Raw genomic sequence first — 19,884 nt, 5'->3', positions numbered from 1 at the left:
TTTTGAACATATATTACTTTATAATCACTCTATATTGATAACAAAAATATACCTTAAAATAAACAATTTTGTAACGATATACTAATTTTACTAAATTTTCTAATATCCTAAACATTTTTATTGATATTTTAAAAGTGTATGAACCAAAATACACTTCCAATGATGCAAATCCGAAAATTAAGAATAGTTGATGAAATTAGACCATTAATAATGCATAAATTCCATTTAGAAGAAAAGAACATCAGGTAAATGGTGATCAATACACGATCAAGAAGACTTGTCCTTATCCCCCCCTCTATTTGCTACTCAAACCACTTTATTTTTGATTGATTATGATGCGAAAACGAAAGGATTCACTTTTATTATTATTAATATTATTATTTTGTTCATATATTCCAAATTTGTTTGTTTATAATAGCGTGGGTTTTCACGTTCAAGACTGAACCTGTTTTTAAATAGTTTCCAAGTCATTGAACCAGCATTATCACCATTGAAGAGGCTCTGGGTTTCAAATCCATGGCTCCACTGAGTCAGTAGCAATAATGATAACTGAGTTGAAAGATTTAGAATCTTTCGAGTTCGATGAAATGGCAGAGGTTTAGTGAATAGCTCCGGTGGATGGAAAAGTAACACAGTATTGACAGAAAAGCCCGGCGGTTGGGCAAACGAACACTTTCCCTATTTTTCTTCTTTCATCTCATTAATGTCACTTGTCCCCTCCTTCCCTTAAAGCCCCGTGCCATCAGTCGTTTCCATTTTTTCTCTGGAAACAAACAGGAATTCTTTTTGGGTTTGAAGCTTAAATCGCAATATTAGCGTCGTAAATCTTGCGTTTTGTTGTTGTTGTTGTTTTGTTTGGTGTTCATTTGGATTCCATTCCATACATGAGGTTGAGTTCAATTTTCTTTTATCGGTTTAAAATATTAATAAATTCCGGATCGGCGGTAACCAAGGAGCAACGTCGAATGCAGAATCAAAGCTCGTGATTTGTGGTAAGAATTTACGAAGACCAAGAAAAAATATTATTATTTTTTACAAATAAATAAATAAATGAACTTTGTTTTATGAACGTTAAAGTGTACAGATTAGTGAAAGAGAGAGAGCTCTTTGATTGTAATGGTAATGGTCAAACATAAAAAACTAACAGATTTTTTTCGTTGTACTTTTTATATTATTGTAAATATTTTTTTTTTTTTAGGAAGAAGATGAGTCAGAGACTTGGCCTTCATTGAAGTCCATCAAAATCAGCTTCACATTATCAATGGAAGCTCAAAGAAGTGCGGTATCAATCTTCTTGTTAGCTGTAATCTTGTTCTTGATCCAGTGCGCGGTAGCTCAGAAAGTTCGGCTAAGTTCTCCAATCGAACGGCGGGCAATGCTGGATCTCCGCGCATCTCTAGGTCTCCGAGGCAGAGATTGGCCCATCAAGGCCGACCCTTGCTCGTCGTGGCTCGGTGTCGAATGTCGAAACCACTCCGTCTTGAACATCACTGTTTCCGGTTTAAGAAGAACCAGAGTTGGACGGCTCAATCCCAAATTCAGTGTTGATTCTTTGGTTAATTTGACTCGGTTAGTTTCCTTTAATGCTTCCGGGTTCCCACTTCCCGGGCCAATACCGGATTGGTTCGGAAGCCGGTTGGCTAATCTCGAGGTTCTTGATCTCCGGTCATGTAATCTTGCTGGTTCAATTCCTGCTACATTGGGACAGTTAAGGAAATTGAAAATTCTTGATCTTTCTATTAATTCGCTCACTGGTTCAATTCCTTCAAGCTTTAGGTCTTTAGGAAACATTGAAAGTCTTCAACTTGCTTCGAATTACTTATCTGGGTCAATTCCACCTAGTTTAGGCTCTTTACAAGGTCTTCAAGTTTTTAATGTTTCAGATAATAATCTTTCTGGTTCAATTCCTATTCAGTTTGGTAATCTTTCAAGGTTGGTTGAGCTTGATCTTAGTAAGAATTCTTTGTATGGTTCGATGCCTGAGGAATTAAAGATGTTAAGGAGATTAAGGAAGATGATAATGGAGGGTAATGAGCTCGAGGGACATCTGCCGATTGATTTGTTGTCAAATCTTGTTGAGTTGCAAGTTGTGGATTTGAATAGGAATAAGCTTTATGGTGATCTTAGTGGTGCAATTTGGTCAATGCCTAAGTTACAGTCCCTTGATGTATCAAGCAACAAATTTACAGGTCCTTTTACGGTCCTCCATTCTAATTCTAGTGTTGCCTCGGCTGCCGTGTACAATCTGTCGAACAATTTCTTTTATGGAGCTTTGAATTTTTCACTTGGGATGTTCAAGTTCATTGATCTCTCTAGCAACTATTTTCAAGGTAATGGTGTTCATGGCATCGAAAGGAATGCTAGTGTCGACAACAATTGCCTTCAGGCTGTGAAACAAAGGAGTTTGGAGGACTGTAGACTGTTTTACAGTGAAAGAGGTCTAAGTTTTGATAATTTTGGAGCACCGGACCGAGCAACACCACCTCCTCCAGAATCTAGTTCAAAGAGCAGGAAGAGATTGATATTCATCTTGGCTGGAGTAATCAGCGGACTTGGTTTCATTGTAATTTTGGTTCTGGTGATTGTACGCATCTTGAGACGTAATAAAGGCATCGGAAATCAAAGTGGGAGTGCGGATATTGGGCCTGTTCCAGAAGGAGATAATCCTCAACTTCCAAAAGATGCTACAAACTTAGCTGGTTCTGGAGATCCATTTACATATGAGCAATTGCTCCTGGCAACTAATAATTTTCACGAGACGAATCTTATTAAGCAAGGTCACTCAGGCGACCTATTTCGCGGCATCTTGGAAGGTGGAGTCCAAGTGGTCATCAAAAGGGCCAATTTGAGTTCTTTCAAGAAAGAATCTTACATGATGGAATTGGATTTATTTAGAAAGCTTTCTCACCCCAGATTTGTTCCGCTCTTGGGGCGCTGCTTGGAACATGAAACTGACAAGCTTTTGGTATACAAATATATGCCGAATGGAGATTTAGCCAATTCCTTTTACAGGGCTACCGATTCGGATGATGATACCTTACAATCACTGGATTGGATTACAAGGTTAAAAATAGCTACTGGAGCTGCTGAAGGCCTATTCCACTTGCACCATGAATGTAACCCTTCCCTTGTTCACAGGTATACCGGAACATGCTTTTCACTACTTTTATTCTCTTTTCAGTGTAATGATAGTTAATAATCAATGCTTTCTGCTACTGGAGCTACTCATGTTGCCTTTTTCTCCATTTTAAGTTGTTCATATTGTTTGTGTAGCTTTTCACAACCTTTATGATTTCCTTTTCAATAGCCTCACTTGTTTGCTATGTTTCTTTTGGGGGTTGAAGTGATATTCAAGCAAGCAGTATTCTTCTTGATGATAAATTCGAAGTGAGACTCGGAAGCTTGAGTGAAGTTCGTGTCCAGGAAGGAGATACACACCAAAATGTTCTCAGACGATTGCTCTGGAAACCACAGTAAGTATTTTATAAGTCACTTGTAGTAAATTGGTTGCTTGGCCTTTTGTCTTACAACGAAAGCGTTCGGTATCATATTGCTATGCAAACTACTTTCAACATAGTTAATTTGAATGAAGGGATATGACTTGGTGAATTAAAATCAAGTAGAATTGAGATACATTGATATTGCGAATGTTCTTATACGTAAATTTTGTAAACTATATGCTAAACTTAAATTCTTTCCAAGGTCATTGGAGTAATGAAATAGATTGGATGAAAAGGGTTTAACACATGTTTGTAGATTATTGGAACCATTCATTGATAATGTGTTTGTAAAGTTCCATTTTCTGTTAATTGTATACATCTTTCCCGTTATAGTATAATTTTTCTTTCTGTGTCGTGTAGGACCTCCGATTCTGGCAATTCGGGTTCAGGTGCGTAAAATTCGATCACATGGTTGTTAACATCTTTAATTTCTATATGTTACCGTTGGTTAACATGTTAAGCTTAATAGCAGTAGGTTACTAATCTGTGAGTATTCACTTCATTGATTTGCCATTCTTATCCTAAGGGCTAGAATTGATGTTCTTGCTTGAATTGCTTCACTTGACTATATAAAGTATTTACATGTTAAGTCTGGTCAGTTTGCTCATGAAACAACGAATTATCTCTGAATTATAAAGGAGATACAGCAGTAGTTTTTTTTCTTCTTTCAGCTGCATGTTGGAAAGAAAATAATTCTTATATATATGTGTTTGAAAATGGACAGGCTCTTCATCGACTAATTGTGCTTATGACGTGTACTGTTTCGGGAAGGTGTTACTCGAGCTCCTAACAGGCAAGCCTGGTATTGGTAAAGCAGAAGATTCATCTACAAAGGAGTGGTTTGAGCAAACCTTGCCTTGCATCAGTATATATGAAAAGGAATTGGTGACTAAGATCATGGATCCATCTTTGATAGTAGATGAAGATCTATTAGAGGAGGTATGGGCCATGGCAATTGTAGCAAGGTCATGCCTTAACCCGAAGCCTTCTAAAAGACCCTCGATGAAACATATTCTCAAAGCATTGGAAAACCCTTCGAAAGTAGTAAGGGATGAGAGTTTCAGCTCTGGGAGGCTACGAACAACATCATCTAGGCGATCTTGGGGTTCTGCCTTCTTTGGTAGTTGGCGACAGAGCTCATCGGAGAGTGCAACCATTCCAGGCCACCAAAACAGAGAGGGTTTTAGTGGTTTTTGGCAGTCAGGTAGAGTAGGTTCTCATTGCAGTGAGGGAATTGAACACTCGCCGTCACATAAAAGGTTGTCAAATGAAGTTTTCCCCGAACCAGAAACGCAAGACACCGAATCTTTAGATGAGAACTAACTGAAAAGAGTGTTAGCTGTTAATCCCAACTGTTTTGAGTGCCTGCTCAATCATTGTATCCCAACAGTTTTTCTCTAATTGTGCACCCTTTGAGCTCTAAAGCTATTTCAAAGGGAAGCTACTGGCCAGAAGGCGATCCAATCTAAGACATGAAGAAAAGATCGAGAGTCCCTATTGTATCCAGCAAGATTCTTTCAAATTTTCAAAACTCAAAAGCAGTCAAATGTTACAGCAAGCATAAAATTTTCATTGTAATTGGAAATTTCTCACTTTTCTGAACATGTAGAGTGTAAAATTGTAAAATGTTAGGTCCCCTTGCAGCATTATTAAGTTTACATTTTGTTAGTAGCAATCAAGAAACACATTAAAATGTATTTTTCCATAGAGGACTCCAAATCTAGTGATTCAAACATTGGGCAACCCAGTAAATTTGCAACAGAAACCACTTGCATCTCAATAGCTCCACTCCATTGAAAGGTTAATCATTATAAAGAGATGAATAACAAAGAAGAAACTGAAACAAGAACTATGTGGTAAACAAAACACTAGGGAGCAAACCTCATGGTTCTTTTAATTTGTATCTCCCAAAATCCTCGGATACGATTGGTAGTTGAATATCCAAGATCACCATGGAAATCGCAAACTTGATTGCTTAAACAAACAACTATGGAGCAACTCTTATGTGGCCGTCTTTAGCTCTCCTGGACCAGCAGTTGCATAAAGAGGGTGAAGGACATGTCCTTCCTTAGGCTCAATATGTACCCATTTGCGCCCACTAAGCTTATGTGTCTCGAATTTCACACAACCTTCCTTGAGGGCATAGAGAGTATGATCTTTCCCAATCCCGACATAGTTTCCGGGATGGAATCGGGTTCCTCGTTGGCGAACTATAATGTTCCCGGGAATCACCCTCTGCCACAATAATGTCAATAATCATATCATATTCGTATCTACTAATGTTAACATGGAAGCATTTGAATCTGGATCATCCACTGACCTCGCCGCCGAACTTCTTCACCCCAAGATTCTTTGGTTTCGAGTCTCTTCCGTTCTTTGTTGATCCAGCAGTCTTCTTACTAGCCCACCTCTTAAGCATCAAACTTAAGCCAGAAGAAGACTCGTCTAACCCAAAAAAAGGAGAAATAATTCCATGAAATTAGCTCAAAAAATTAAATAAATACTAAAAATACAAAACAACTTATTTCAATGAAGAATACCCGCAATTGTGCCGTACACAGGAGCGCTGGTAACAAGCTCCTTCACGCTTACCCTTTTGCAGAACTTTTTTGCAATGTTAAACATATCTAATATTTGCAATCAAATACACCTGGTATAAATATCAAATAAATTTGATTTTATCAAATGTTAATAAGTAGACAGAAATTAAATTGTGGAGCCATTTAAGAACATACAACCGTAAATTGATCAAAGAGAATAGTGAGAGAAAATTAGGGATTCTTTCAATACATATAAAGGGTTGTACCTGTATCGAAATGTGAAACGATTGGATCGTCTAATTGATCAGTCGAGGGATTAGGTTATTCTTTGATCTTTTTCTAGGGTTTTACTTCCCAATCTACAGTCTACAAAAGCTTCGTTCTTGGAGTAGTATCTCGTTTTATTCTAAAGCACGTGCCCTCAACGTGGTTGGTTTTTCAAAACTAAAAAAATGAAAAGATTAATGCTATAATTGAAGAGGTTTAAAGTTCAGTTATAAAAAGGATATAATACCTAAACTTTAGTGGTATCTAATGTAATTTACTCTTTTTTTAATAGTCGGAGTGCTCTTTAACGCTTTAGCCAAAATCTTTCAATTTTAATCCATTCATGGGTTGTGAAGGCCGTTAAAATCGTTCGTTCACTTGCAAGTGCTTATTGCAGAACTCATGTCGCCACCTGTGCTCCGCCTTATCTGTAGCGCCTCCATGTCCACCGTCGCGGGTCTCCCGTCAATCTCTCCCCTTTCAAATCATAACGTCACCGTCAACCCCAACCAAGAGATTCGACAGAAACTGCAACGTCATCTTCAAAATCAACTCCAATTCTCTCGTAGAGACGTTGATTTTATCTCCTTAGTCTCTCTCTTTCCTTCCCTCTTCCAACCATCTGAAGCTTCTGCTTTCTCCATTGGAATTTGTGAGCATCACTTTATTTTGTTTATTGATTTCTTCTTCTTTTATTTACTGCTATTTGAGTGTTTGTTGCTATTCGCAGCAGGACCAAAGGATTGGCTTAAAGAGCAAAAGAGGAAGTCTTCGAAGTTTCTATTGGCTCCAATCGATGCTTCTCGAGAAAGCCTTCGCTCTGCTTATCTTTTGCTCAGTACATTACGTTTCTATTTATGTTCTCTTTTCTCCTGTAATTATGTGAATCTGTTTGTTGTGTTACTTTGATTAAGTTTGGTTATTTTGATACTTTTGTGAATGGTAGACAATGAATCAACTAATTCGAGTAAGGATTTAGAGGAAGTTCAAAAGCTCTTGAAATCTGCCGCCAGGGATTGTGTTGTACAAGAAAGGAATTCCTTCGTTGCATTTCAAGCCAACACCGGAGTCGAGGTTTGTTCTTGTCCTTAGAATGAAATCGAAATTTTTTATGCAGCCATTTCATTTAGTTTTTTATGCAGCCATTGATTCTAAATGAGTACTTTTTAAGCTTTTTATTACACCAAAGTCAATACATGGATATTGTCGTCTTTGTATTTTTATTCACTAAATTTGAAGTCGGAACAAAATCAAAGAGGTGGAAATGAATTCCCAAGTAATTTTGGTTATAACCCACAGGTTTGCACATTCCGTTTGATTGTGAAGAATGCTTCTTCTTTGCTTGAGAAGAAGAATCCTGTTAAGCTGGAAGCCGAAGCTATGCTAGATGAGCTTATAAGGTAGAAATGTGAAAAATGTAAAATATCCGAGTAACTTTTAGTTTCAATTCTGCCTGTTGATTTGCTATAACTATTGAAGGAAATGGCGACAGAGTTTCTTTATCTGCATACATTGCAGCATGTTTTGCTTTTAGGGTGTTTGTTGGTAGAACTCGATGTCAATATTATTTTATAGCACTTTGGTTCATTTTCCTCTGGCCTCCCTAAGATACCAATGCCTGTCGGATTCAGAATTATCCCTTCATGTATATTCCTGTCAAGCTGCATAGTTTTTTTATGTGCTTATTGTCATTTCTCCAACAGCTTGTTGACCTTAATATTTTGGCAAAATAGTTTCTTTCTCTGTATCCATTGTAGCCTGTTTTGCTTTTCTGGTGTTTGTTAGAACATTGATATCCAGATAATTTCAAATCATTTTTTTTCTCGTTTTCCTTGGGTCACCCTAAGACCCAATGCCTGTCGGATTCAGAATTACACCTTCATGTGTTTTCCTGCCGAGTGCTATTCGATTTTATTGCCATCGTAATTTGTTTACTCTGTTAATGTTTATTGTTATTTTTTTTTCTTGGCAGCTCATTTACCTCACTTAATAGTTTGGCAAACGAAAGTGATATCCAAGTTGCTTCCAATAGGTATGCTTTTACAACCCAGTGTAAACCATGCAGATTGAGTTCATTTCTAATAATACAAAACAGAGTTGGCTCCTTTCAGTGACAACTTTTGCATAAGCATTAAAATTTGTGGATTATTTCTTTCTTTCCACAGACAAAGGGTTGCAGATGCACTCAAGAGTACCTTAACTTCTCTCGACAAATTTGAGCAGGGGGTGAAGGACTGCCTCGTAGTATGACAATGGGGGCTCCCCTTAGTAACCGTAGATTTATGGCATCATGGTATGCTCGGAGATTTTGCAGAAGCTTTCGTACTTCGGAACTGGTGAAGAATGGAAAACTGTAAAAAAATCCATATGTAAATTTTGTTCAAATTTCTCATGTGTTTGTTTCGTTGTTCCAGCATTTGTGTACCGTTTCTTTGCTAGAAATCTAATGGTATGAGCAAATTCTCCAAATTCATGTCTTTTACAATGGCCTTAGGATTAGAAAATGTTTAATCCCTTTTTGAAGAGAATTGCATGAAGTTGGCAAGTAGGATGCAGAAGAAAAACAAATATTCTTTTGGTGAGCATAAAAGTGGTAAAAAATGCTAGTTAGGGTTTTCAAAATGGATTAAGTACCCAAATGGTCACTAAAATATGTTGAAATGGTCCTTTTTGGTCACTGAATTTTTGAAAGTTATAGAATGATCATTGAACTTATTGAATTAATACAAAATGGTCATTACAAGTTATAATTTTTTTTATAAACTTAAGGATTATTTTATAAAATTTTGACAAGTTTTAATGATCATTTTATACTTGTTTGATAAATTTAAATGACATATATAATAACTTGATAGGTTAATGATTATTTTGTAACTTTAAAATTTCAATGATAGAAAAAATCATTTCAATATAGTTTAATGAGTTTTCTATGCTAATATCAACTAATATTAATGAATTTTTTAAAATTTTATATAATTATAAGATAATATATGTGTTCGATTTCAAATATAGATAGATTTATGCACACTCAAAATTAAGTTACTCCTCCTTATGTTATCCAGAGAAAATATATCACCATATACCACTGGGATCACTCCTTAAATTCACAAATATTAATGATTTAACATATCACGTCAACTTATCGTGATATTTTTAATGGAATTTAACGACTGAATAACTGTGATATGATAAATTAATATAGTTAATATCATCATAAATTTTCAAACATTAATGATTAAAACGTAAATATTTTACAATATGAGTGCTCATTTGTAAATTTTATCAACAATAATATTTGTCTCTCTGCAAGTTCGTAAACAAGCTTTCCCCATTTCACCACCACGACGAGCGCCTCTAGACGCCCACTTCCTCTAAAACCCGCCAAAAATACGGACGGAAAATAAGGGAATAATAAACCCCAAAGATGGCCCCGTCCTCACTCTCGACACGCCTAACACTTCTGGCTCTCCTCTCCGCCGTCACCTTTTACTTCCTCTACAAATCCCGCCGCCGCCTAAAACCCCTCAAACAACTCCCTTTAGACTCTAACCGTAGAAAAGGTAAGCTTTTCTTCATTACCCAAACAGGAACATCCAAAGCCCTAGCCCAACGCTTGCTTAAAGCCTTGTCCTCCAATAACATTCCTTTTGAGCTCGTCGATCCCCAAAATTATGAACCCGAGGATCTACCTAAGGAATCGCTAATTATTATCATTGATTCCACCTGGGAAGATGGAAATCCTCCTCAGAACTCGAAATTCTTCGTCAATTAGCTCGCCGAAATCAGCACTGACTTTCGCGCCGGGAGTTTGTTATTCTCCGATTGTAAATTTGCTGTCTTTGAAGTCGGTAGCCGGGTATATGGAGACACGTTCAATGCGGTGGCGAGGGATTTGGGAAAGAGGTTAAGAGGGTTGGGAGCGACGGAGATGGTGCCAGTTGGGGAAGGTGACGTAGATGGAGGTGCATTGGAGAGCATCTTTGAAGAGTGGTGTCAAAAGGAGAATGACAATGACATTGTTTATGAGAGTGATGTTGAAAGCCTTGAAAGTGATGATGGCGGAGGAGGGGAAGACATTGTTGATCTTGAAGATATAGCAGGTAAAGGGCCATCGGAAAGAAATCGGTTAATGTGGCTGAAACTAATGGGAAATTGGATGGGAAAAGAGAGATGGTGACTCCAGTTATCAGGGCCAACTTAGAGAAACAGGTAACTTTGTTTCAGTGGATACGAATCTTTTGTTGATGAAGGCATTTCATTATGGTAATTGCTTGATCTTAATCTTCCATTGAAGTTTATGGTCTAATTGACATTGTTTAACTGGTGGGAATTTACAGGGATATAAGATTATTGGTTCACACAGTAGTGTGAAAATCTGTAGATGGACCAAGTCTCAACTTTGAGGACGAGGAGGTTGCTACAATAACTCATTTTATGGAATAGAGAGTCATAGGTGATTGGAGCTTTCTTATGCGCCTATTATGCCTTTGATGAATATGTAGTTTATTGTATTTTCAGTGTTGTATGACTGATATGGTTTTACCGCCCTTTACTTGCATATTTATTAATCTTTTAGATTTAGTTACTCTTTTCATCACATAAATCTCTTGCCCCCTTTTTTTTTGGTGACCCATGACTATTTGACGAGGAGAAACCAATGTCATGTTTATACTTACAGAAATATCATTTTTCCTTTTGCACCCTCAACTAACTGAAGAGGTAGAAACCAGGAAATATACAATCATCTTAGTCTATAATTGGCTGTTAGTTTATCTCATGTACTTCTGTCTACATTGAGTTTGATTCTTTTATGTAGTTTGTAGCTGTGAAACCTCATTATATTATTTACTTGGTACGTTCTACTATGTTTTTTTGTCCCTATGCTTCTTGGTTGCAGCCATTGATCTGAGATTGAAATTTGTTTCACTTCTGAATTTGACAGATGCATGGAGGCTACACCTAGTTTGGCATGTGCCAATAAATGTGTGTTCTGCTGGAGGCGTCATAGGAATCCGGTAGGAAAGAGTTGGCAGTGGAAGATGGATGATCCCTTAGAAATTGTCAATACTGCCATAGACTTCATACAAAAATGATTAAGCAAATGAAAGGAGTTCCTGGTAATTATCATATAGTTGTTTTAATTATATTTTCCCTTCACAAGGGGTTTCCTGTGGTTAAACGTTTTCTTCTACTAAGTTCTGCTACAGTCAATGCACCTTATTTGTGTCTTAATCATTCCAGTAACAAGTAATATTTGGTACATATACAATGCTCTGAATATTATTGGTATTACAAGTTAGATTCTTAGAGACACAGTTGCAACAAAGATCTTTCATTGCATTATCACTCTACTGTTTCAGGGTTTTACTCTCTCTACTGTATCAGTGGTTACACAAGAGAAATTGATGGAAGGCTTATCACCTCAGCACTGTGCCTTATCACTTGTTGGTGAACCAATTATGTATCCAGAAATTAATGTGCTTGTGGATGAGCTGCATCGAAGGTGAATCTCTACATTTCTAGTTACTAATGCACAGGTCCCTGAAAAAATCAAAACGCTGAAGCCCATAACCCAGGTCTGTTGGTGTGGATTTATCTTAAATATGGATCTCAAAAGATTCTTCTGTTCTTGATTAACCTAGCCAATGTCTTCTATTCATGCAGTTATATGTGAGTGTGGATGCTGCAACAAAGGATAGCTTGAAAGCAATTGATAGACCACTCTTTGGGGACTTCTGGGAAAGATTCATTGTGAGTGTTTTATTCTTGAAAAGTTAAATATTGAGCTAAAACATTAAGAAAGAAATAAAATTGAATTTCTTTAGACAAATAGAAATGATTGTCGGAGAAGAGAGATAAAGCAGAAAAATGCCAGGCATAAAAGTTCTTGAATCTAGAGACTAGCAGGGTACATGGGGAGTATTGAAATCTTGATCTGAAAGCTATATAGCTGCCCTTACCGTGCTATGAATAACATATTGGTAGATTTGATGTGGTTTATGTGAAAATCAGCAGTAAAACCGCAGAGTTATGACTGAAAAATGAGTAAGATGATGGAACCCAAGAAAATATAGGGTTTTATGAAACCTTTAGTTTCTCTCTAATAATTCAAGGATAATGGTAAAGTTGTGGCTGTAAATATTTTACTGCATATTTATACTAGGGTAGTAGGGTTACTAATAAAGTTGTAATCTGAGCCCTAGATTTAAACCTTAAAGATAAGTAATAATCCTAGGCCTAGATTGGAACCCTACTGATATCTTACATGTTGACTGACTGCCCATTATGTCTTATTATTAATAAATATTACTGAAGTAAAAAAATAATATAAAATAACTAAAGCTCCTGCTTCAAGATACCTTAATTTGAAAAGCTTTCTGTTTGCATTATTCTGAAATGATGACTACTTAACAGCAATGTTAAATTTCCCAAACTTGTTAGTGATTTTGTAAGAATGAACTGCTTCATTTTTGTGGCAGCTTGTACTATGTAGCACTTTACATAATTCCAGGCATTTTAGAGGGCTTTTCTTTCGGTGGCCTGCAGTTCCCATATTCTTATTAGTTATTGGTGACATCTGTTATTCAGGATTCCTTGAAAGCTCTCGATGAGAAACACCAACGAACTGTATACCGATTGACACTTGTGAAAGGATGGAATGCAGAAGATGTAGACGCTTATTTTAAACTCTTTAGCATTGGGAAGCCTGATTTTGTTGAAATCAAAGGCATAACATATTGTGGATTGTAAGTTTATCAGTTGCACTGTTCTTTGTAGTATTACTTTTATTTGCAACACCACCTGGCCTTTGCTTAGCTGTGTTGATAATTCTCACAGTTCTGCAATATCAAAGTTGGCAATGGAGAATGTGCCATGGCATTCTGATGTGAGGGGTTTCTCGTAGGCATTGGCTCTGAAAAGTGGAGTATGAGGTTGCTTGTGAACATGCACATTCATGCTGTGAATGGCCAGTGGCATACATGGATAGACTATGAAAAGTTTCATGACCTGGTTAGTGACGAGCATCAATTTCATTATTGGAAGAGTCTCTGGAGCATAAACATTTTTTGTTTGAAACCTTTTTTTTTTGCCAATGGTGCAGGTGGCTTCAGGAAGACCTTTCAACAGTGAGGATTATATGGCTCCCACTCCATCATGGGCTGTCTATGGAGCTGACGAAGGTGGATTCGATCCGGATCAGTCTCGGTACAGAAAAGAGCGACATCGCAAGTCAAAGCGATGAGCACATTGCGGATTTGCACTGGTACGAGGAAATATATCCATTCTTATCAGCAGACACAGAAAACCTTTTTTTCTTCTTCTTCTTTTGCATCTGAACAGTTTTGTTTAGGCTATAATATGGATAGAATATCTAATTTAAATGATAGTTTTCATGGTTCCTAGTTAGAATTTTGACTGTCATTATCAGTAAATATATTTCACGTTGGATCTGGTACCTAGTTTAGAATTTTCAGTAGTATAACATTTTGTCACGTTTACCTTCTCAAACCTTAATATTTTTTAAGTGCAAATGCATTTGACCTAAAAACACTAGTAACAATTTCACTGATTTTTAAAACATAATTTTTAGGATCAAATTGTAATTTTGTAGATATCATTATTGTTGAAACATTTTAAAGGTTATTAATTCGAGTGAATTTAAAATAAATTACTATTTAATAGGTTTCAAATTTTTAAAAGAAAAAAAATTGTATTATTATTGATCAAACATTTTAAAGTTGATTGATTCGAGTGAATTTAAAGTTAACTATTATTTATTAGGTTTAAATAACATGTACTAAAAATATTGGTTTAAATATGTTTTAAGTTCTTATACTTTCTATATATTTGAAATTTAGTACATTTATCTATGTGATTTAAAAATTCGAGTCTAATTGTTATCACCGTTACCATTCTTTTGTTAAATTTAAATCCATTAAAATATCCTTTTTTTATTACATGGTTATCAAGATAATATTTTTATTTGAATCATATTTTAAAAAATAATATTTTTCCCGAAGAATGTCGTATTACGAAGGAGATTTAAATATCTGACATTTATGATATTTCGATATAGTTTGTATTAAATATAAGATTTTTATCAATTAAAAATAAAGTAATGTAATTGTTTGTGCATCACAACCTTAATCAATTCAAACTCAAGATTCAATCAAAAAATTGGGTCAAATTTGTAGGGAAATAGACATCATTGTACGTAAATCCCATTACATTACATTACTTTAATTATTAATTAGTTTTACAATATCCAACAGAAGCTTCCCCGTTGAATTAGATTTTTCCTGTTTCGAAACAAAAGAAAAAAAATTGAAAACTTTCATATAAAAAGATAAAGAGTAAACTATATATTTAGTCGTCCATTTATTCTCGTAAGTTTGTTTTGATTATTCAATTTTTTTTTAAAAAATAATACTTAACGTTATATTTTTATTTCGTTTTGATAATTTGTCGTTAAAAATTAAATAAAATTACTAACATAGTCATTTTTTCAATGATGACGTAATATTACCTTATGTAGGCACGTCGACGTCAACGTTAATTTTTCAATGTCTGGTAATTAAAACGCAACGTTATAAAAAAATAATTGAATGATTAAAACATAATTGTAAAAATATAAGTGACTGAATACATAGTTTATTTAAAGATAAATAGATAAAATATAAATAATCTTTAATTTTTATTGTTAAAATTTCCGGTTTTAAAACATAAAAAAGTTAATCATTTTTAGTTAAAACATTTACTAGTGATGATATAATTCTTAATAATGTTAACATGATAATAAATTTAGTCAAATTTTAAATTGATTTTAGTTCTTGAACCTTTCATCAATATTCTTCACTGCTAAACATTCACGCCAATAAATAGAATTAATTTCATATCAAATTAAATTTAATCTAATTTAATTAAAGAAAAAGATCGAACTATGCTCCAACTTTACCATACGCCTGCTCGAACCGCCAATTTCTGCTTTAAACTACACCTCCAGACTGCTTCACAACAGTTTCTTTTTTTCTTTCTATTTTTCATACACTTTTTTTTATTTGACATCCCCAAGCTTCTTTTTCTTTTTGCAGGTTTATCATCTTGTTATAATTGCTTGATTTGTAGGCAGTTAATTTCTTACTGATTAGTTGTTGATTTAACGCAAACCCCAGATTAAATTGTTATTGAGAAATGAGATCTTATGTTTAGGTTTTGATTTGAGATTTGATGAGTTTGGATATTTTTAGGAAAAAAACTAAAATGATAAGACAAAAGAAAGAGAGAAGAGGGGGTTATTATTTTTTCAGTCGGAGATTATTTTATATAACTTTTTCGTAGGGGATTTAATAAGAATAATACTCTAAAGCCGGGGACTATTTGATTATTTTATCCGAAATAAATTAATGGTTTGACCAGCCCCCATTAACATTGCTCCCTGTAAGTTTCTCAGTTTTTGACTCGGGCTGTTAGCTGCTTGTATATAAAGCAAGCTCATTTGTTTTCTCAACTCAACTTCCCTTTTATGCACTTTTACTCGGTCAATTTAAAGGTGAAGGAACCAATTTTAAAGCCTTGTTTTCTATGAAATTTTTTATGACAATCCCACTTTAAGCTTTGTTTTAATTTTCTCTTGGAATCTTCAACTGAGAAAAGGGAACAAAAATGAGGAACAATGAGCTGAGAGGAGCTTATTTGGAGAACAGTTCGGATACTGAAAGTATAACAAGCGAAAGGTCAGAGTTTAGTGGACCATTGAGTATAAATGGTGGTTATGTTTCAAACAAAAAAGGTTCTATAAAGAGTGCAAGATTCAATCTCCCACCTGAAATCACCATGGCCAAGCTCAACTCCACCGACGCCGCTGTGGTTGAGGAAGACGACGACGAGTTTGTGGAAATCACCCTGGATATCCGCGACGATTCCGTGGTTGTTCACAGCGTTCACGGTGCCGCCGGCGGTGTAAATGAAGACCCCGAGTTAGCGTTGCTAGCTAAGAGAACCCGCACATCGACTCGAATCAAACACGTTTCTCAGGAATTGAAACGCGCGGTCTCGAGACGATCTTCGGACAGGAGATTGAATCGGTCGAAATCCGCAGCAGCTCATGCATTGAAGGGACTCAAGTTCATCACTGCCAAAACAGAAGCGTCCGCAAATGGATGGTCTGCTGTCTTGAAACGGTTCGATGATTTAACTTCCTCGACTAATGGCCTTCTCCATCGTTCCCAATTCGCTGAATGCATTGGTACGTCTTTCATGATCCAGAAATCAAACAACAAGGGTGAAGTTTCTTTTTGTCGATTTCCATTACGAATTTTTTCCTCTCTGTGATTTAACACAGGGATGAACCAATCTAAAGAATTCGCTAGTGACCTGTTTGAAGCACTAGCTCGACGACATAATGTAAACGGAAGCTCGATTCATAAAATACAGCTCAAACGGTTTTGGGATCAGATTTCTAGCGAAAGCTTCGACTCTAGACTCCAAACTTTCTTTGACATGTAAAGTTCTTTTTTTCAGACAGAATTTGATCAATCCAAAGAAAATTTTATCTTTTTAATTTTAGTGTTTGATTATCATGAAAGGGTGGACAAAGATGCTGATGGAAGAATCACTGAAGAAGAAGTCAAGGAGGTAAGAACTAGGAATTAATTCACATGATTTGACCAGGTACAAATGAATAAAATTGTCAAATAATATATTTTTTTTATATTGTAGATTATCAGTATCAGTGCTTCTGCAAACAAACTTGCTAATATTCAGAAACAGGCTGAAGAATATGCAGCTTTGATCATGGAAGAATTGGATCCTGATAATGTTGGATACATCATGGTAAACAAGATCTTTGTCTTTCGTTTTGTACAATGTTGTTTCTTTGTTTCCTAATAGTTTTTTTTTTTTTTTGGCATTGAACAGATTTACAATCTGGAAACTCTTTTATTACAAGCTCCAAATCAATCTGTCAGGATTGGTGACAGTCGTGTTTTGAGTCAAATGTTAAGCCAGAAACTTAAACCTACTCAAGAGCACAATCCGTTAAAGCGGTTGTATCAGAAGGTTAAGTATTTCTTAACGGATAACTGGCAAAGGGTCTGGGTTATGATGTTGTGGCTAGGCATCGTCAGCGGTTTGTTCGCTTATAAGTTCGTGCAGTACCAGAATAAGGCCGTGTTTGATGTGATGGGCTACTGTGTTTGCATCGCGAAACGTGGTGCCGAGACTCTTAAGTTCAACATGGCTTTAATATTGCTACCGATGTGCCGGAACACCATCACTTGGCTTCGGAACGAGACTAAGTTGGACATTGTGGTTCCTTTCGATGACAACCTGAATTTCCACAAGGTTATTGCGGTCGGGATCACTGTCGGGGTGATCCTACACGGCGGTGCGCATTTGACCTGCGATTTCCCCCGGCTTCTCCATGCAACCGAAGAAGAATATGGGCCTATGGAACCTTTCTTTGGAGAGAAGCAACCCGAAAACTACTGGTGGTTTGTGAGGGGAGTGGAAGGTGTGACAGGCATTATAATGGTGGTGTTAATGGCCATAACCTTCACATTAGCCACTCCTTGGTTCAGACGCAACAAGCTCAACCTTCCCAAGTTCCTTAAGAAGCTCACCGGATTCAACACGTTTTGGTACTCGCATCATCTTTTCGTTATTGTTTATGTTCTCCTCATAGTTCATGGCATTTACCTCTACCTCACCGATAAATGGTATCAGAAAACAGTATGTTTCTTCGTCCCATTTCGATTCCCCTGTTTGAATATGTACCATTAGTTCAATGTCATTGACAGTAAGTCGTTCTCCGTAACTTAATTGCAGACATGGATGTATCTAGCAGTACCAATTACTCTTTACGCATGCGAAAGGTTGATCCGAGCTTTAAGATCGAGTATCAAGGATGTTAAAATTCTCAAGGTCTGATATATTTCAAGTATCTTACATTTCATTCGGTTGCAGTAAAAATCTTCACATATCTTTGAAGCATACTGAGTTTTTTGGTTTCTTATCAAACACGGAAGGTCGCTGTTTATCCTGGAAATGTACTGTCACTGCACATGTCAAAGCCCCAAGGATTCAAATACAAAAGTGGGCAATATATGTTTGTCAACTGTTCTGCAGTCTCTCCATTTGAGTGGTAACGCAGATTTTTCCGTCCTCGGTAGATAGCTCTCGTCCTTATAATCGAGCTTTGCTTCTAGTAAGTGTAACTGAAACCAACTCGTAATTGCAGGCATCCATTCTCGATCACTTCAGCACCAGGAGACGCCTACCTTAGCATTCATATTAGAACTCTAGGTGATTGGACTAGGCAGCTCAAAACTGTTTTCTCTCAGGTTCGCTGATGTATACTTGCTTTTCGTCGAAGCTTAAACTTGAGCTCGGCTAATCGATTTTAGCTTCAAATTGGATATTAAACAGGTCTGTCAACCTCCAGCTTCAGGGAAGAGCGGATTGCTCAGGGCCGAAGGAGCCAACACTTGGTAGTGTCCACTTCAAAATAAACTTCCCTGATATGGCATGTTTATTGATTTCTTTGCATTGATTGATGAACAGTTTTCCCAAGATTTTGATAGATGGTCCATACGGAGCACCAGCACAAGACTACATGAAGTACGATGTGCTCCTCCTCGTGGGGCTCGGAATCGGTGCCACGCCAATGATCAGCATTGTAAAAGACATCATCAACAACATGAAAGTGAAAGAGGATTCGATTCCGGGATCCGCAATGGAGAACGGGAGTTACAAAAATAAAACCAACAAGACCAACAAAGGGTTCAAGACGAGAAAAGCCTACTTCTATTGGGTGACAAGGGAGCAAGGCTCGTTCGAGTGGTTCAAAGGTATAATGAACGAAGTTGCCGAGATGGACGAAAAGAAGGTGATCGAGCTCCACAACTATTGCACCAGTGTGTACGAAGAAGGAGACGCTCGATCGGCTCTCATCGCCATGCTTCAATCGCTTCACCATGCCAAGAACGGCGTCGATGTCGTCTCGGGAACTCGAGTCAAATCGCACTTTGCGAAACCTGATTGGCGTCAAGTTTACAAGAAGATCGCTCTTCATCATCCAGACGCGAGAATTGGTGTGTACTCTTTCATTTTTCAAGAAGCCCCTGACTTAGCCATTAGTTTAATGATTATTTATTTACCTGCTCCATGGATGAATTCAACGGTGCAGGAGTTTTCTACTGTGGGGCACCAGCACTGACCAAGGAGCTAAGGCGTTTAGCTTTGGATTTTTCGCACAAGACATCCACCAAGTTCGAATTTCATAAAGAGAACTTTTAACAAAAACCAGAAAATCCAAAGTTGATTCTAATTGAATTTATACATATATTAATTTTATAGGATTTAAATTTTAAAATTCTTTCTGCTTCTATTTTTTGCATTGTATACAGTTTCAATAAATAAAGAAATTGCATCGATGTAAGCAAAATGAGTCAGAAAATATTTCTCATAAAATTAAATAATATTAAATATATTTGATTTCATATATTATTGTGTGTTATATTAACAGTGATATTAATCAAACTAAACTTAATCATATTGAATTGAACTCATTGAGTGAT

At 36.4% G+C, this 19,884-nt stretch overlaps 4 protein-coding genes and 1 pseudogene across 7 annotated transcripts; 4 read left to right on the top strand and 1 right to left on the bottom strand.

Moving 5' to 3' along the window:
* Window positions 1-830: 830 nt before the first annotated feature.
* Window positions 831-5,047, top strand: LOC120198339 (probable LRR receptor-like serine/threonine-protein kinase At2g16250). Its single transcript, XM_039199676.1, has 5 exons — window positions 831-992; window positions 1,199-3,138; window positions 3,345-3,473; window positions 3,861-3,889; window positions 4,225-5,047. The coding sequence occupies exons 2-5, from the start codon at window positions 1,262-1,264 to the stop codon at window positions 4,821-4,823; spliced, it is 2,634 nt and encodes an 877-aa protein (XP_039055607.1). The 5' UTR covers window positions 831-992; window positions 1,199-1,261; the 3' UTR covers window positions 4,824-5,047.
* Window positions 5,048-5,371: 324 nt separating this feature from the next.
* LOC120198341 (50S ribosomal protein L27-like) lies at window positions 5,372-6,425 on the bottom strand. 2 transcript variants are annotated; one of them, XM_039199679.1, is made up of 4 exons: window positions 6,307-6,425; window positions 6,041-6,150; window positions 5,821-5,945; window positions 5,372-5,735 (listed from the first exon to the last, which is right to left on the bottom strand). In XM_039199679.1, the coding sequence occupies exons 2-4, from the start codon at window positions 6,123-6,125 to the stop codon at window positions 5,502-5,504; spliced, it is 444 nt and encodes a 147-aa protein (XP_039055610.1). In that variant the 5' UTR covers window positions 6,126-6,150; window positions 6,307-6,425; the 3' UTR covers window positions 5,372-5,501. The 2 variants fall into 2 exon arrangements, with proteins under 2 accessions (XP_039055610.1, XP_039055611.1); XM_039199680.1 differs by having other exon boundaries at window positions 6,041-6,127; window positions 6,313-6,414.
* Window positions 6,426-6,657: 232 nt separating this feature from the next.
* On the top strand, window positions 6,658-8,726 carry LOC120198340. Of its 2 annotated transcripts, none has more exons than XM_039199677.1 (6): window positions 6,658-6,959; window positions 7,038-7,145; window positions 7,251-7,381; window positions 7,607-7,707; window positions 8,280-8,339; window positions 8,473-8,726. In XM_039199677.1, exons 1-6 carry the CDS (start codon window positions 6,710-6,712, stop codon window positions 8,555-8,557), a joined length of 735 nt encoding a protein of 244 aa, XP_039055608.1. In that variant the 5' UTR covers window positions 6,658-6,709; the 3' UTR covers window positions 8,558-8,726. The 2 variants fall into 2 exon arrangements, with proteins under 2 accessions (XP_039055608.1, XP_039055609.1); XM_039199678.1 differs by having other exon boundaries at window positions 6,661-6,959; window positions 7,254-7,381.
* A 919-nt stretch (window positions 8,727-9,645) lies between these two features.
* LOC120198342 lies at window positions 9,646-13,597 on the top strand (annotated as a pseudogene).
* Window positions 13,598-15,970: 2,373 nt separating this feature from the next.
* On the top strand, window positions 15,971-19,608 carry LOC120197871 (respiratory burst oxidase homolog protein D-like). 2 transcript variants are annotated; one of them, XM_039199269.1, is made up of 11 exons: window positions 15,971-16,553; window positions 16,650-16,809; window positions 16,894-16,942; window positions 17,027-17,140; window positions 17,225-18,037; window positions 18,134-18,229; window positions 18,334-18,449; window positions 18,546-18,648; window positions 18,734-18,795; window positions 18,869-19,398; window positions 19,494-19,608. In XM_039199269.1, exons 1-11 carry the CDS (start codon window positions 15,971-15,973, stop codon window positions 19,601-19,603), a joined length of 2,736 nt encoding a protein of 911 aa, XP_039055200.1. In that variant the 3' UTR covers window positions 19,604-19,608. The 2 variants fall into 2 exon arrangements, with proteins under 2 accessions (XP_039055200.1, XP_039055199.1); XM_039199268.1 differs by having other exon boundaries at window positions 18,734-18,798.
* The last annotated feature ends 276 nt before the right edge of the window (window positions 19,609-19,884 follow it).

The sequence above is a fragment of the Hibiscus syriacus genome, unplaced genomic scaffold, assembly GCF_006381635.1.
Source record: "Hibiscus syriacus cultivar Baekdansim isolate YM2019G1 unplaced genomic scaffold, ASM638163v2 tig00117056_pilon, whole genome shotgun sequence".
In the NCBI taxonomy this organism is placed as follows: Eukaryota; Viridiplantae; Streptophyta; class Magnoliopsida; order Malvales; family Malvaceae; genus Hibiscus; species Hibiscus syriacus.
This window is presented reverse-complemented; position numbering and strand designations above follow the sequence as displayed.

Excerpts from the sequence above, each read along its gene's own strand:
- LOC120197871 (XM_039199268.1), top strand. The coding sequence starts at position 15,971 with ATGAGGAACAATGAGCTGAGAGGAGCTTATTTGGAGAACAGTTCGGAT. Across the intron at positions 16,554-16,649 it reads CCAATTCGCTGAATGCATTG|GGATGAACCAATCTAAAGAA; the intron begins GTACGTCTTTCA and ends GATTTAACACAG. Across the intron at positions 18,230-18,333 it reads AGGATGTTAAAATTCTCAAG|GTCGCTGTTTATCCTGGAAA; the intron begins GTCTGATATATT and ends CAAACACGGAAG.
- LOC120198341 (XM_039199679.1), bottom strand. The coding sequence starts at position 6,125 with ATGTTTAACATTGCAAAAAAGTTCTGCAAAAGGGTAAGCGTGAAGGAG. Across the intron at positions 5,946-6,040 it reads TGTGTACGGCACAATTGCGG|ACGAGTCTTCTTCTGGCTTA; the intron begins GTATTCTTCATT and ends TTTTTGGGTTAG. Across the intron at positions 5,736-5,820 it reads TGAAGAAGTTCGGCGGCGAG|AGGGTGATTCCCGGGAACAT; the intron begins GTCAGTGGATGA and ends TTATTGTGGCAG.
- LOC120198340 (XM_039199677.1), top strand. The coding sequence starts at position 6,710 with ATGTCGCCACCTGTGCTCCGCCTTATCTGTAGCGCCTCCATGTCCACC. Across the intron at positions 7,382-7,606 it reads AAGCCAACACCGGAGTCGAG|GTTTGCACATTCCGTTTGAT; the intron begins GTTTGTTCTTGT and ends TATAACCCACAG. Across the intron at positions 7,708-8,279 it reads ATGCTAGATGAGCTTATAAG|CTCATTTACCTCACTTAATA; the intron begins GTAGAAATGTGA and ends TTTTCTTGGCAG.
- LOC120198339 (XM_039199676.1), top strand. The coding sequence starts at position 1,262 with ATGGAAGCTCAAAGAAGTGCGGTATCAATCTTCTTGTTAGCTGTAATC. Across the intron at positions 3,139-3,344 it reads AACCCTTCCCTTGTTCACAG|TGATATTCAAGCAAGCAGTA; the intron begins GTATACCGGAAC and ends TGGGGGTTGAAG. Across the intron at positions 3,890-4,224 it reads TTCTGGCAATTCGGGTTCAG|GCTCTTCATCGACTAATTGT; the intron begins GTGCGTAAAATT and ends GAAAATGGACAG.